This window comes from Lottia gigantea, assembly GCF_000327385.1.
Source record: "Lottia gigantea unplaced genomic scaffold LOTGIsca_27, whole genome shotgun sequence".
Taxonomy (NCBI): Eukaryota; Metazoa; Mollusca; class Gastropoda; family Lottiidae; genus Lottia; species Lottia gigantea.
In genome coordinates, this window is record NW_008708846.1 from 1,449,350 (window position 1) to 1,465,055 (window position 15,706).

Sequence of the window (15,706 nt, forward strand, 5' to 3'; positions counted from 1 at the left end):
ATGTTGGTATAAATGATATTTTGTCAAGCAGAGATGTTTCTAAGTCAATGTATTCGTCAGATTGTAATGAATTGTTTGATATCCTAGATGAGGCAAGGCGTCGGTTTAATGTTACTATTATTATTTCCGGGGTTTTGTATTCAGATCGCGAAGGTTGTGGGGTGGGCAGTACTTACTTAAATGATATATTAGTGACTAAATGTTCCCATTTTCTATTTCACTACGTTGCGCATGACATTCAGTCGATCCATTTGTTAGACGGGTTACACTTGAATACTTTTGGAGTGACCCGTTTTTGTAAAGATGTAGGTCTTTTGTGAGAATGAAGTGCTTTTAGGTGATCGCACGAAATCTGATTTCGATTCCAAACGTGATAAGTATGTTGTCGCTAGGTGACACTAGTCTACACGTCTTGTGAACTGATTGGAGTTTAAGCTCGAAGCGATTTGGACACACATTTGGAATTCAATTAGGGCCGGCATTGTATGTAAACAGATACTAAAAAGCATGATTTTCGGTGTATATGAGCTATCCAGATATTCGCTTCAGTGCGTCTCGAGATGTCAGTTGACGATGCTTCGAATTCCAAGTCCTCGAAGATAACCTGAAGCGGACATTTGGAAGAATTGTGTGCATCATTTCTCGTCCTGTTTTACAGTTTGCTGTTTATTAAATGTGCCTTTTTGAAAGTAGGAAATTGTTGACCTGAGCCAGTTTTTTACGACCTCCTGAATATGGTATATATATATTTTGTGTATTTGCTATAAGTAAAATGTGTATTGGGTAGATGTATGTGAAATTAAATATGTATTGGGAAATTAACGGTGTTTGTGTTTATTTTATTATAGTCGAGGACACATACACAGGCAGTTTGGACACTATTTCGTGCAATCTCTTACATCTACGTTGCAGGGCAGATATTCAGCAAGAAAAGTTTACTATTCGTGATGAATTACCTGCCCTTTTTTGCACACGTAGATGTCGCTAAACCATTCTCATTGTCATTGGTTTTGTGGTTGGGTTATGATAAGAGATGGCAGGGTCGTGACAGGGGCAGGCTTTGTAGAATCGTGATTGATGGGCTTGTTGAGTCATGCGCCGAACGATGAAGGGGGGTAATCATATTCCGTTTGCTAGAGCAGCAGATACACATGTATATTATAGGACACAAGTGAAATTATGTATTATGTCTGGTGATATGGTTTTTGATAACCGGAGATCGGTTGGTTTGGCAATTGGTGAATCCGGGAAAAATGGTGGTTTAAATAAGAATACCGTTCACAGGAAGTTGTGGTTTATTTTGTGCCCGAGAATATTGGTTTGTTCAGGTGAAATGGCAGTTGAAAAAAAAAAAAAAAATGGAGGATACCCAAAAAAGAATAACTGTCTTGCTCGTAGCCATCTGCCTTATTGGACACTATTTCGTGCAATCTCTTACATCTACGTTGCAGGGCAGATATTCAGCTAGAAAAGTTTACTATTACCCATATTGTACATAGTAAAATTGTGAACTCCGAGTTTGCTTTTATAATATAAAGCGGATGCTTCCAATCTAGGACATAGTAGAAGCGCTTGCATATCCATGGTGATGACCAAAGTTTTGTTGGTTTCTTGTTTACAAATATCCTTATCGGCCTGTTTGGCATCCCTTGCCACATCTTTGGCTTTTCTATGTAGAGTATACTCTTCTTCAGTAAGGTTGCCATTGTTATAGGAGAAACATGTATCACACTGATCCTTACGCGGCCGATACAAACTCAAGTTTTTCTTATGGAATTCATCTGAAAGTATTTGACGAGATGCTGCATTCAAACCTTGCTCTGTGCAATCTTCTTTATAAAGATCATACAATTGCGACAAAGATATAAACTGTGGTTCAAGGTAAAGTTTGGATGATGATGCTCTACAGTAGTGGGAGGGTACCTGGGGTAGTTTTTCAAGAAAGGCTTGTACAGATTTTCGTATGTTTTGCTGCCTTTCCCTTAATGGTGTCATGCGTTTCTTTGCTGGTATTATTGCAGCCTCAACAATGTTATCAGTACCCAAATCTTTGTGAACCCAAGAATGTACAGACCATTCCCCAAGACTAAAAGTAGAGAGGAACATTTCTTTGCAAACGGGTTTGCGTCCATCTCTTGTCTTCAAGTGGTAAACCAAGGATGACTTTCTTCTGCTATTTTGATTTTCGGTTGTTTTCCGTTTCACAGGAACAACATCAACCAGACCCTTAACATACACCTTCCTGCTCTTCCAGTCCAAATGATTCCAAAAAGAATCAAAAAGTTACTGTCGGCAGATATCACTAATACCATTACAGAACCTATTCTTAGATTTTGAACATTTTGGAGAACATCTCGGTCCCATAAAACGAGGCTCTTTTGTGATATTAACGCCTGCAGATTTTTTTCTACTCTTATACCCTTTACCTCTCATTCTTAACAGCTGGTTTTGATTTTGTTGCCATCGATCAGGATCAGCATTTCTGGCTCTTTTAACTGGAGGATCACCAATATCGTCTATGGCTCTTTCAACTTCTATGGCTCTTTCAACTTCTATAACTTTATCAACTTTATAACTTTATCAACTTCTATAACTTTATCAACTTTATCAACTTCTATAACTTTATCAACTTTATCAACTTCTATAACTTTATCAACTTCTATAACTTTATCAACTTTATCAACTTCTATAACTTTATCAACTTTATCAACTTCTATAACTTTATCAACTTTATCAACTTCTATAACTTTATCAACTTTATCAACTTCATCAACTTCTATAACTTTATCAACTTCTATAACTTCATCAACTTCTATAACTTTATCAACTTCGATAACTTTATCAACTTCTATAACTTTATCAACTTTATCAACTTTATCAACTTCTATAACTTTATCAACTTCTATAACTTTATCAACTTCTATAACTTTATCAACTTTATCAACTTCTATAACTTTATCAACTTCTATAACTTTATCAACTTCTATAACGTTTTCAATTTCTATAGCTCTTTCAATTTCTATCGCTCTTTCGACTTGAGGATCAGCAATCTCATCTTTCTTTTCAAATTCAATGACGGGTCGGACTTCCAATTCATCATCAGAAGTAAAGTAAGGATCCGTATCACCAAAATCATTTGGATTGTATGATATGTTAACAATATCGCATAACTCTTCTAATGTTATATCTGTAGACATTTTATTTTCTGCCTGAAAATGAATAAAAGGATATCTGTGATCCTTTTACACTTAAATCAAAGAAAACCGTTTATTTCCAAATATTACATCTTGTAAATAAAAAGTTATAGAACTGTTGTTCTTTGAAAAACACGTGTCTACTTAAACTGTTGAATATTGCTGAGGAAATACACGTATCTTCCAAGTGTCAAAATTCATGAATTTTATGCAGAAAAACTGTATGAATTTGATGTCAAATTTTATTTGATAAGTGAAGTAAGGTACAGATCTATAGATAAAAAAGGAAATCGTATCAATTTGGATATTACCTGTAGTTTGTTTAGTCCTTAGTTGGGGATAAAGGAAAAAAGCAGCAACTACCATGTAAAAAAATCTGCAGATACATGGTTTTCATATGATAGGATCATTGACCAATACATATACGAGGATGTGTCACATGCTAATTTCTTGTGTTTTAATTGGGTTTGCAGTTACATGGATTTATCATAGGGTGGAGAATTCAATTCTGAATAAAATTCAATCAAAAAGTGACAACACCTAAAATGTAGATACAAGGTTTTCACAGGACGGCGACGAAAGTGTATGATGCAAAGTGTTAAATGTTGTCTGCATCCGTGTGGCATTTTATTGAATTTTCGAGAATACTTAAATACATTTTGCATTTTGACAAATCGAAAATAATTGTACATTGCAGCATTGACAAATGCATTTTGTAATGACGACATTGGTATTTTAAAGCTGCAACACAATCGAAAATTTTGGCAACGTCATACTTACACACTACACAGGCCACATTACTAAAGACAAGTGTCAAGCAAACACTTAAATATCGTTTGTTGTAATATCATAATCGACTAAAATAGGATTCTTTGTGAGGAACAGCATAACATGAAAGATCATGTGTATGCACCATACTTATCACGTCATTGACATAGATGATTTATTTCATATCAAAATTTTTTACATACAGGCTTGCCAAACGAGGGATTATAAAAAAAATTCTATTAACCAATCATGTCCAAAGCATGACAAAAAACGGGAGCAATAATTGTATAGTAGTTGACTTCCCATACGGTGTCATCGGGAAGAGAGCTGTGGGCTGTTCCGTGCAACAACCACCACAACTAAATAGGTCAAAATCATTCATGTATGACTAAACAAATCTGCAAAAAAACAAGTAGATTTGTCGTATTTGTCAAAGTGTGCATAACGACCATCAACTTGTCCTATATTATATATCTAGACCTGCATATGGTTGCATATAAAAACTATTTTAGTTCAGAAAAAAAATATTGCAATTTGTTCTAGGTATAACGTTATTTTTAACACCCTATATATCTCTCCGCCAATTTCGACAAATATGTAATCCAAAAATTCAATATTTGAAAAACATCCTATCCAGTATGTTTTTTAATAACGCCAGAGTGGGTTTGAACGAAAAAGGTAGAGTTATATTGAAGTCAATGTATTTTTATCTTCTGTTCTGGTTTGGAATAAGATGGTCTTGTATATTATATCTTATAATCTAGATTTCAATTTTGAATGAGTAATAGTTGTGTATAAAGTAGAAAATTTGCCTTTACGATACAATTTAACCAGGTATCAAGTATGTGGGGCCGTCGGAGACCCTGTGACGCACCAACACATCATCAACGTATCGGCATAGTTAAAGACCAGTGAAATATTTAATGAAGAAAATGTCCACAAACACAGTTTAGAACAAAACAGTATATGTCGTATTAATACATGTTGACGAAACTTGGTGCGAGTGTTTGTAATCACCCAGGGCAAGGATAAACCCTATTGAAATTCAGAAAAATCGAAAAATTCTAAGTATGAATTATTGCCCTTGTACTTAGAAATGCGTTCAATTTTTTTAGCACGTGAACACTCTAGAAGGCACAATTCTAGCTGGATTTTTACGAAACTTGGTGTGAGTGTTTTGTTATCACCCAAGGATGAGCCCTATTGAAATTAAGAAAATCAAAAAATTCTTAGTATGAATTATTGCCCTTGTTCTTGGAAATGCGTTCAATATTTAGCACGTGAACACTCTAGAAGGCACAATTCTTGCTGGATTTTGACGAAACTTTGTGTAAGTGTTTATTATCACCCAAGGATGAGCCCTATTGAAAATCAGAAAAATCGAAAGTTATTGTCCTTGTTCTTGAAAACGCGTTCAAGTTTTAGTCTATAAACACTCTATAGAAGGCCCAATTCCTGGCAGATTTGCACAAAACGTGTTAATATTATTCAATATCGTCCCAAAAAGTTTAATTGAACTGTAAGAGTTAAGGTTGAATATTTCATACTGGTGATTGCTACTGTACTGCCAAATATTTTTTATTCAAAATCAAAGCTGCCATTGGGTGTATATAAAGTTGCCTAGCAAGCTATCTTTTTCTTTATATTTGCATTGTGTACAAACGCTTGTAGTGTAATTACGTAACAATCTGGACATAGTACTAATGACAAAGAGTGCCATTACACATTGATATATTTCTACGCGTTTGCATACCTTTCACTGTAAATCGTTTCTGAAAAAGATTTTGGAATTCTATTCTCGCTTAATACTATTTTACAAAGCTAACTAAAAAGGTATTCCGTTGTTGAGAACGCAGAAAAGAACTTCTGTAAATATGGGGGATCTTTACGAAAATTATAACAATGTAAAACAGTATGATCGGTGTGAACTGCTGTATATTTAAGTGAATTTAATAAACTGGTTTGTACTTACGAATGATTTACTGCAACTGATCTTAATACACCAGATACTATATTGACGTGAGGTTGAGTTGTGTTTTGAGCGCAAGAAAATCCATGTTCAATATTTGGATATAATTGAAGTTTAACAGGTTCATTGCTCACTATCATAAAAAAGAAAAAGTATACTTATAGCCATGATATATATTTCGATAAAAGAATCAAAGGTCATTTAGAATGACTATCGATTTAAATAATTATTTGTGACGAAACTATGAGTGGTAATTGTTCATGATAATATGCCTCTTCACGTATTCATTCGTATATGTTTTTCCGGACCAAAAAAAAAAAGGAAAAATAGCGATGGCCATCCCAATACGCCCACAATTACAATGGTAGCCAAGTTCTCCGGGAAGGTTGACTTGAACTATCAGTAAATGAAACATTTGAGATCATGATATTTGTTTTATAAAAGTGCAGTTTTATATAAATGTATGTTGTATTATTTGATCTTATATTACTCTTTGTTATTAAGTACGTGACAAGTAATATTTATAATAGTATTACATCCGATTCAATTAAAGTTAGTCATAGTGAAGTAAGGCAGATTCATTGGTGTCTATATTATCATATGGTCATCAAGGTTTTTTTTTACTTTTTTCTGATCTGTCATTTAGACCACAGCGTCTATCTGACCAAAGGTCAAGACCCAGGGAAGACAATTTGACCCCGACTGCGTTCTGTATTATTCAGATGGGTCAGGACTATTATATGCAAAGAATGCTTAGAAAACAAGATCCCAATGCATATTTATAGTATATCCCTCATTTAGAATCAATGTGCCTCATCCTAAAAATCTCGGAGATGATAATAATATTGATAAAACCAAGAAATTCCGTCCGGCTAACGAAGACTAGATGAATGACCCATTTTAGAGCAGTATTTCATAAAGAATTTCAGAGATGCCGTTTATTCTACCATTTTTCTCAAGTATAGGCTATGTTATGTTTTATTTGTACAGTCTCAACCATGATTAATGATTACTTGGTGAAGAGGGGTTTAAGATGGGAAAATTCGGTGTAAATAGAGCATGGAAGAGTCGGTGTACTTTAAGGGTAAGGAATATCTGACAAAGAGCCAACTTCCATTGATTTAAAAAGATCAGGCCCTGATTATAAAATTGTTGTTACCCCTGTCAGGTTTGTTTTCTTTAGTGCTTGTAGTTGTAAATGTGATGAAGACTAGGTCTACTCTTTGACTACTACCATGTCTGAATCACAATTTTTCTGTTGTGAGGTTATTTACTACCTGCTAATTTTGACAGTGCATTCAACTAACCCTAATTACTCTCGGGTCCATTAAAATTGGCTCTGAAACTTCACAAACCCAGTATGTCTTTCAGTCATGGTCTCTCTCCTAAATAGCCCGGTTGACAGATGACGAAACATTAAAAATCCTACTTTAGCAGAAATAGCAGCGAAGCACAGACTGTCATCAGGATCAAGGGGCTTTGAGTTATTGCGCTTGGCTAAGCAAAAGATAGCTTGTCAGGCAATGTAACATACGCCCACTACCAGCTGTCGGAAATGGTAAAATCTTTAGTGGTTTGATTATGAATATTCAAATGATCTTAAAATCATCTATAAGTCAAGCCAAGGTAAAATACGCCAACTACCAGCTGTCAGAAATAACAAAATATTTAGTGGCATAATAATGAATTTTCAAATAATCTTAAAATCATCTTTAGGTCAAGGCAAAAACCTGAAACAGTTAATCAAATTATCATCAAATTCATACATGAACAATGTCTCATCGCTGTACACACAAGGGCAATAACTCTGAAACTGTTCATCCGATTATTACCAATTTCTAACTTGACCGAGATCTCATTAATATATACATGCATATCCAGTTTCATCAAGATTGGATAAAAAACTGTAGTCTCTATCGAATTTGACAAGTTTTTACTAAGTCAAGGGCAATAACTCAAAAACCCTTCATCCGGTTGTTACCAATTACGAACTCGACTGAGATCTCATCAACATGTACATGCATACCTAGTTTCATCTAGTTTGGATAAAAACTGTAACCTCTATCGTGCCTTCAAGCCAAATTTGACGCGTTTTTACTAAATCAAGGGCAATAACTCCGAAACCAGTCGTGCAATTATCACCAATTTCGGACTTGATCAAGATCTCATCAATATATGCATGCATACCAAGTTTCATCAAGATGAGATAAAAACTGTCTCTATTGTGTCTACAAGCCAAATTTGACGCGTTTTTTTTTCTAAGTCAAGGGCAATAACTCTGAAAATGTTCTTCTGATTATTACTAATTCTGAACTTGACCAATATCTGGATGATAACGGACGGACGGACTTGTGGGCGTATAAAGACGTGTAAAGTTCTTACCTGCAGCTATCGCTAAAGATGACATGGAAAATCCATCAGGAACTTTAATCGGTCGACACATCCAGTTACTGTGAATAATATCCCTCAACTTATATCGCCTTTTTGTATTAGGCTCTAAGATTGAACGTATCAAAATTCGGCCATCTAGAAATAAACATGAAACGGGAGTCATTCTGAAGTTGATTTTCCTCTCCTCCTTTGTTTCCTCACCCAATATTTCCCTTTTAAATTGACGGTTTTGTGGAATCATAGTACTAACGCATGCAAGCATCTAAACCTCCAATTTTACTTAGTTCCATGTAAGAAATGTCTGAAACTAAATATAATTTACGCACTCGTTTTACGGCTCACAGATCAGATATCAAGTTAATGAGAGACAATCCTGTTTCTAATTATTTCAACTTGGACGACCATTCAGATTGAGATGCTATATGCCATATTCAGCAGGCATAGCACCCTTTGTTGTCCCGTTCAATAGTCCATTCCTACTATGAGAGTCTACAAGAGAAATTGCCCCAAACCTATAAACAAAAGATAATTATCGCATATTCGAAAAACCAGAACTTAAATGACAACCTTGTTCATAGCAAACTGAAGACAAGACGTATATAATAAACTAACCTCTCGCCCAATTAGGCGATCAGATCAGAACGGAAGAAAAATACCCAAAAGTTCCAGACCTTATATTCCAATTTCAAAATGAAGAATTTGTTCCATCCTACACTCAGGATCCACAAAAGTGAGTATCGCGACTAAAATATTAAAATTACGATATCACTTCCGATTTTGACGTGATTTGCCTCTAAACTTCGGAATTCTGAAGAATTTGAAAAGCGTATTTATGCGTTAAGGAGTTGGTATTAATATTTTGAATCGGTGGCCATGCCATATCCATGTGGACAGCTCGAGTGCTCAAACATGTAAACAAACACCAATGGATTCAACCCTGTTTCGTAAGATAACGTTAGTTGGGCAAAATGCGTCATATATCATTCATCCACTAACGACACGCTAGGTTGTAAAAATAATCATATCAGATCATGTGTGGCATGAGCAGTTTTGGGTTGCGTGACCAGAAGTAGACAACAGCAAAAATTGTCATTATATTAAATTAAGTTCAAAATAATATTAAACAATGACAAAAACGATCTGGGGGTACATGTTTTGGAAGATCTAAACGAGAAATTAAAGATGAATTTTAGAACGTTTCGTAGATGACTGTTTCACAATAGAGTTTGTACTAAACTTATCGCAAGGTTTTATCCTTGGGTAATAACGAACACTCACACCCAGTTTCGTCAAAATCCGACAAGAATTGTGTTTAAAAATTGAACGCGTTGTCAAGAACAAGAGCAATAACTCATACCAAATATTTTCGATTCTTCTGATTTTCAATAGAGTTCATCTTTGGGTGATTTCATGTGGGCGTATAAGAATGACCTTTACCTCTAGAAACACGTTTGTAAAACTTCAGACACCCATTCATACTTTCTCTTAAAACATCATAATCTGTATCTTTAAAGGGAAGTTTACCATTTAACATACCATATAAACAAACTCCTGTTAAAAATAATAAAAATAAATAAAAGAAATCAAGGTATCGAGTATATTTGTTCGTATCTAATAGACATGAAATAGTCCGAAACACATGCCTCTATTCCGGTCTATTCGCAAAGATGGATAAAAAAAATGTAGTTCAGTTATACACCCTTTATGTCACATCTGCGGTTCCCATGGTTCAATCATAGTTGTTTTGAACGAGACTTATCTCTAACGAGGTAAATTTCTCGCCGGCCAACAAAGAACCAAGGGTCAGAGGGTCACATGATACTAACAAAACGAAAGCGGCGGTGATAAACAGGGCCTAGTCTTTCTGACCCTACTCCAGTCGACAACTTTCACAATAGCTATTAAAGGCATATGTTTCGGACTAATAAACACATAGCAAATGTACATACTTTATTTGTGAGTTTTCAAGAACAAGGGCAATAACTCATACTAGATATTTTTCGATTCTTCTGATTTTCAATAGGGTACATCCTTTGGTGATAACAAACACCCACACCAAGTTTCGTCAAAATCTGTCTACAGTGTTTTCAAGCTTAAAATTGAACGTGCTTTCAAGAACAAGGGCAATAACTCAAACTAAATATTATTTATTATTTTTCTGATTTTCAATAGGGTTCATCCTCTGGTGATAACAAACATTGACACAAAAAAAAAAATGACACAGTCAAACCTTCTAGAGTGTTTACAAGCTAACACTACACGCGTTGACAATAACAGGGGCAATAACTCATACTAATTATCGATATTTCTGATTTTCTGTACTTACGGAAGCGTCCTGAGGCCATGATAAATAAAAAAATATTTTTTCTATTACCATTTAATTTATGTTAAAGGCAAGGTAATATGCGCCCACTAGCAGCTTTGATTTTAAATAAAAATATCTGGCAGTACAGTAACAATTACCAGTATGAAATACTCAACCTTCAGACATGCACTTCTTATGAACTTTTAGAGGCGATATTGAATAATATTGCTAAGTCTCATCAAATTCTGTCAAGAATAGGGCCTTTGAGAGTGTTTGTAGGCTACAAATTGAACGCATTTTCAAGAACAAGGGCAATAACTCATACCAAGTATTTTTCGATTCTTCTGATTTTCAATAGGGTTCATCTTTAGGTGTCAACAAACAAGTTTCGTCAAAATCTGTCAAGAATTGAAGCTTCTAGAGCTTTTGCGAGCTAAAATTTAGTTTAATAGGTTTGTATTAATGACACTAATATCATGCATATGTTAGTTTGGGCATAACTCAATTCCACTGGAAGTGACGTCACCGGAAGTACTAACTTCGAAACCGGAAGTGATGCAAAAATTTTGAATAAGTTTTTTTATTCCACCATGCTGGCTGTCTACACTGTATAAGTTTCAAATCTGTCCGACAAATAGCAACCGAAATAGCATATTTCGATTAAAAAAAGTATCGAACTAATTTGCGAAAATCAATTTTTTTCAACTGCCATCATGTGTCCATTGTTATAATAAGTAGAATAAAGGAAGCCGAGCAAAATCGGTCGATAATTACGCCCACTAGAGCCCACTTTCTGTTTGTTGCTAACGTCGCTTCATGTTGCTCAGAAAATTTTCGTTTTACATTCAGTACGCAGTTAGCCACGAGTTAGAAAGTGTGGCGAAATAAGTTTTTCCATACCTGTTGCTGTTTCCGAGAACTGAGCTCCCGGAGCGAAGAAAAAAAAAATAGCCAGAACGAAAACAAAAATTTTGGATTGAATTTATTCAAAATTTGAAGGGTCATATCTTGTGACCTTGACCTTTGATGACATTGACCTAAATGAGGTCAAAGGTCATCGACCATAACTATAAGTTGATAATTTTCGTATTTGACCTCCGACATCTTCTTCCAGTTTCATAGCTGTCCATATTAATAGTTAATATTTTCGAATTCTTAATGTGCTCTTTAAGCTGTTACCAATGAAATTTAACAATAGCTTTTTAATTCAAAATTATTAATTATTATTATTCAAATTTTTTTTTAATTTGATTGTTTTGACACAATAAAGTTAAGGTGGCGTGGCACATCCGGATTGAATTACTCGCATAGAATACATTTATTCAAAAATTAACTTTGCACACAATTAACTCATCCTTGGTCAGTTTGTCTGAAAAACTCATTTTTTTTTTCATCTTTATAGTTTAAAAAAGGAACAGGTTTAAGAATTTCCATATTTTCAATTTTCGACCCTGACCTTGTTTGGCCTTGACTTTTGTAAGATCAATGGTCATTGACCTTGGTTATATACTTATATATCAATATTTGATGTCCGACGTCAGCTGCCGGTTTTATAGCCATATGCATTTAGAAAATTTGATGACCTATAGCTCGTGACCTTGACCTTTGTTGAACTTTCCCTTTACAAGGTCAAAGGTCATTTACCGTCATTGACCTTGACTATCTGCTGATACATTCATTTGTGATTTCTTACGTCTACTTCTGGTTTCACAACCTTCGAAAGAAAATGTCGTAACTTTAGACTGTTCTGGCACGTGACCTAATTAGCCTAGAAGATTGATTTTCTCAGACTTCCATTTGGGGGCTAGGCGAAACTGAAAATGATAAAGCATTTCTGTTTGGATCCACATCTTGGGGTGGGCTGGAATCAGAAATGAATATCTAAAATGAAATCTTTGCTAAACCAGAAGTGACATATTACATAATGTACACAAATTGGTTTGGAGCCTGTAGAACTTATTTGTGGACCGATTTACCTCGAGTTTTCTTATTTATGCCCTTTGTAACAAGATGTATCGAATGCAATCGAAAAATTCTAATATTTACGCACGTAATGCTTCAAAGCGTTTCTGTTGCCGTTGTTTAGTTACTTTTTCTAGCTCAGTTGACAACTTATGAAGTTCTGAGCTTCTGACCTCTCTAAGCAAAAATATAAAACAGGATAGACATTTTCCTCACGGCTCTCGAGAAATCTCACTCAAAATTCAGCGCAGACGCGGGGAAATCAGCTGAGCTTCCAACCTCTTGAGGCAAGCAGCTCGGCTAGTTCCTCTCGTCTGCGACTGGGAAAAAATATCATTAAAGTGATACTACGTCTTAGACTGAACATAAAATTTAAGTTCTCGAAATAGTCAATATGAGAATATTTTCATCAGTTAGCTTACCTGGTGTCATAAAGTAACAACAGAATCCCTGTAAAATCTGGAAAATTCATAAAGCTAAGTAATTATTGAAAGACGCTTAATCTTGATAATTAGTTGATTGCATATTTATGGATAATAATTAAGTTTTTTGGATTTATCGGATTATATAAGGATACTGTTATGTTATTTATGACACCAGGTATATCTGCTGGCTCTTATTTGCCAAGTTTAAAATTCTTCAATTTTATGTTAATTCTAAGACGTAGTATCACTTTAACATACCAGTACTCCAAACATCAGCTTCAGCGCCACTATAATTTTCACCATCCAGCACTTCGGGAGGGGCATAAGGATACGATCCACAGAATGTATGTAACTGTTCATTGCGAGGATTGAACCTTGCAAAACCAAGATCTGTAAGATATATAAGATTGAAAGTTCAATACAAAGAGTACAATGGGGATAATAATATTGACAATACAATCTTGATAAGTTACATTATCGATGTCTTTCCTTATTTAATTGGGCCTCACCCTTATTGGAATTGAAGTATCGAAGTCTGTAATCATAAATCATAATTGTTTAGGATTTTTCCAATAATTCCAGATTACCAATAGATCCAAGACAATAAAAAGCCCTTTCCTTAATTTTCAGAAATATGAAGTGTAGCTCTACAAACGAAAAGGTTTTCAATTTGGCTACTATTTAGCAAAGTTAACAAATATTTTTATTCAGATTTCGGAAAATATAATTTCAATGAATAAGCTAACGGACAATCAAATTAATTGTACGACACTATTGATGCGCTTTCACACCCTACATCCTACGTCTATATCTCTTCCCTAAACAATAATGTTTGATTTACAACAATATTGTTGCGAAAATGTCTTCGGAAATCTAGGAAGCAGAATGACCTCTGAAAAGATCGATATTGCTTTTCTGATAGCAACAAACTTACCAGACAGTTTGATGTTGTATTGAGCATCAATTAAAATGTTGTCCAATTTGATATCTCTATGGTAGACTTTGTTTTGATGTAAATACGACACTGCGTCTATCAGCTGTCTGAACAAACGCCTGGCATCGGCTTCATGCAAACTACCGACAGAGTTAACATAGTCTAGTAAATCTCCTTTTGGCATATAATCCATAACTAGATACATTGTATTTGGTGTCTCAAAAACTTCTATTAAATGTACCTATTGCGAATAAACGTAAACATGATATTGTAAAAGCGGATGGGCGGCGCTTAACCGTAGTAAAAATCGTTTAATCATAGTTGTCTGCACATATCATCACTGACATCACAGCCTTCAACAACAAACAAAACCAAATAAATTATATTCATATCATCATTGTGTACATAATGATGTATAGTCAAACACTGATATTTTTGCTCATCCGGGTACTGTCAAAACAAAAATACGCCCAGTCCATTATATTTCCAAGTGTATAAAAGGTAACGCTTTTAGAGGGTGTGACTAATCACTCAATGGAATAAGAACGCCTGTCAATCTGAAATATGATTTGTATGTTTTCAACTTGGTTTATTCACCAAAAAATAAAAAAACAGAATTTGTCAGAAATAGAACCGCAATGTCACGAATTTGTTTTACCGTCATTTCCTTCCTTTCTGCCATTCTGTTAACTAATCCGTTAAGCTGCCCAAAAACGAAATGAGAAAAATGCAATTTAAAATGACGCTGTAGCTTCTAGAATTAGACATTTAAGAACAAGGAAGAAATAGTGTGCTGGAGGCAGAACAATAGTGTTCAAAGATGCGACATTCGTCTATTCCTTTCACAGTTCCTAAATGCTGCATGGATACGAGTCAACATTTAACATTGCAATATCAATTCCATATCCAATTTAACACAGGTTTGGATGAAGATTTTTTGCACAATTCTCTTTTTGTTCATATCAAAGTCATCTTATGGCCACTGCCCTAAAGAAATAAACAGTATCATCTTTTGGAAAGGGCTTCAAAATGAAGATGCATAATTATTATATATTCTTATTCCATTGAGTGAGTTAACCTTTAATATCCTTGAAAATATAATGGATTGGTTGTGTTTATGTTTTGACGGTACCCGGATGAGCAAAAATATCTGTGTTTGACTATAACAAACGCCTCTGGCTTATAAGTTATGAAAATAGTCTTACCAAACCGGGGTGTTCAAGTTTCTGAAGCAAAGCTATTTCTCTTGGTAAAAACTTGTTTGTGTAATCTTCCGGATGAGTTTTCTTGGGAACCAATTTTACTGCCACATTCCCGTGTATCTTCTTAGAATAGCATAACTTTACTTTGGAATAGGTTCCAGTGCCAATGGTGGCTCCCAAAACATAGCCGAACTTAAGAATGGATTTTTTTGTCCCCTTTTCGGGTTTTATGCCATCTTCGTTCACCTTCACGTTTATGCCGCCAGTAAATTCGACAATATTTGCAACATATTGCTCCTCTGTCATTTTAACTCGTGTCTTTTCAGGGAAATGAAAGAAATGTAACCTTGGTGACGTTTATTAGTTAGTCTATGATGTACTTCTGTTATGACGTCATTCCAAGCTTTGGGTAATCCTATAGAAAAACATCTCAAGCGTCAAAATCAAACACATTTTTCAAAGTAGTAAAAACAGACGGATCATGTTATGTATTTGCCAATCTTAATAACATCGAGTTGCATATTATATTATCACTAAGCCTCTATCATCCAGTCGC

General features: G+C 34.8%; 2 protein-coding genes across 2 annotated transcripts; both read right to left on the reverse strand.

Annotated features, from left to right (window-relative positions):
• Positions 1-1,464: 1,464 nt before the first annotated feature.
• Positions 1,465-3,197, reverse strand: LOTGIDRAFT_161044 (hypothetical protein; the record flags this gene model as incomplete). Its single annotated transcript, XM_009056285.1, has 2 exons — positions 1,465-2,086; positions 2,560-3,197. The coding sequence occupies 2 exons, from the start codon at positions 3,195-3,197 to the stop codon at positions 1,465-1,467; spliced, it is 1,260 nt and encodes a 419-aa protein (XP_009054533.1).
• A 6,533-nt stretch (positions 3,198-9,730) lies between these two features.
• On the reverse strand, positions 9,731-15,456 carry LOTGIDRAFT_117800 (hypothetical protein; the record flags this gene model as incomplete). Its single annotated transcript, XM_009056286.1, has 4 exons — positions 9,731-9,873; positions 13,273-13,404; positions 13,949-14,189; positions 15,154-15,456. 4 exons carry the CDS (start codon positions 15,454-15,456, stop codon positions 9,731-9,733), a joined length of 819 nt encoding a protein of 272 aa, XP_009054534.1.
• Between the last annotated feature and the right edge of the window lie 250 nt (positions 15,457-15,706).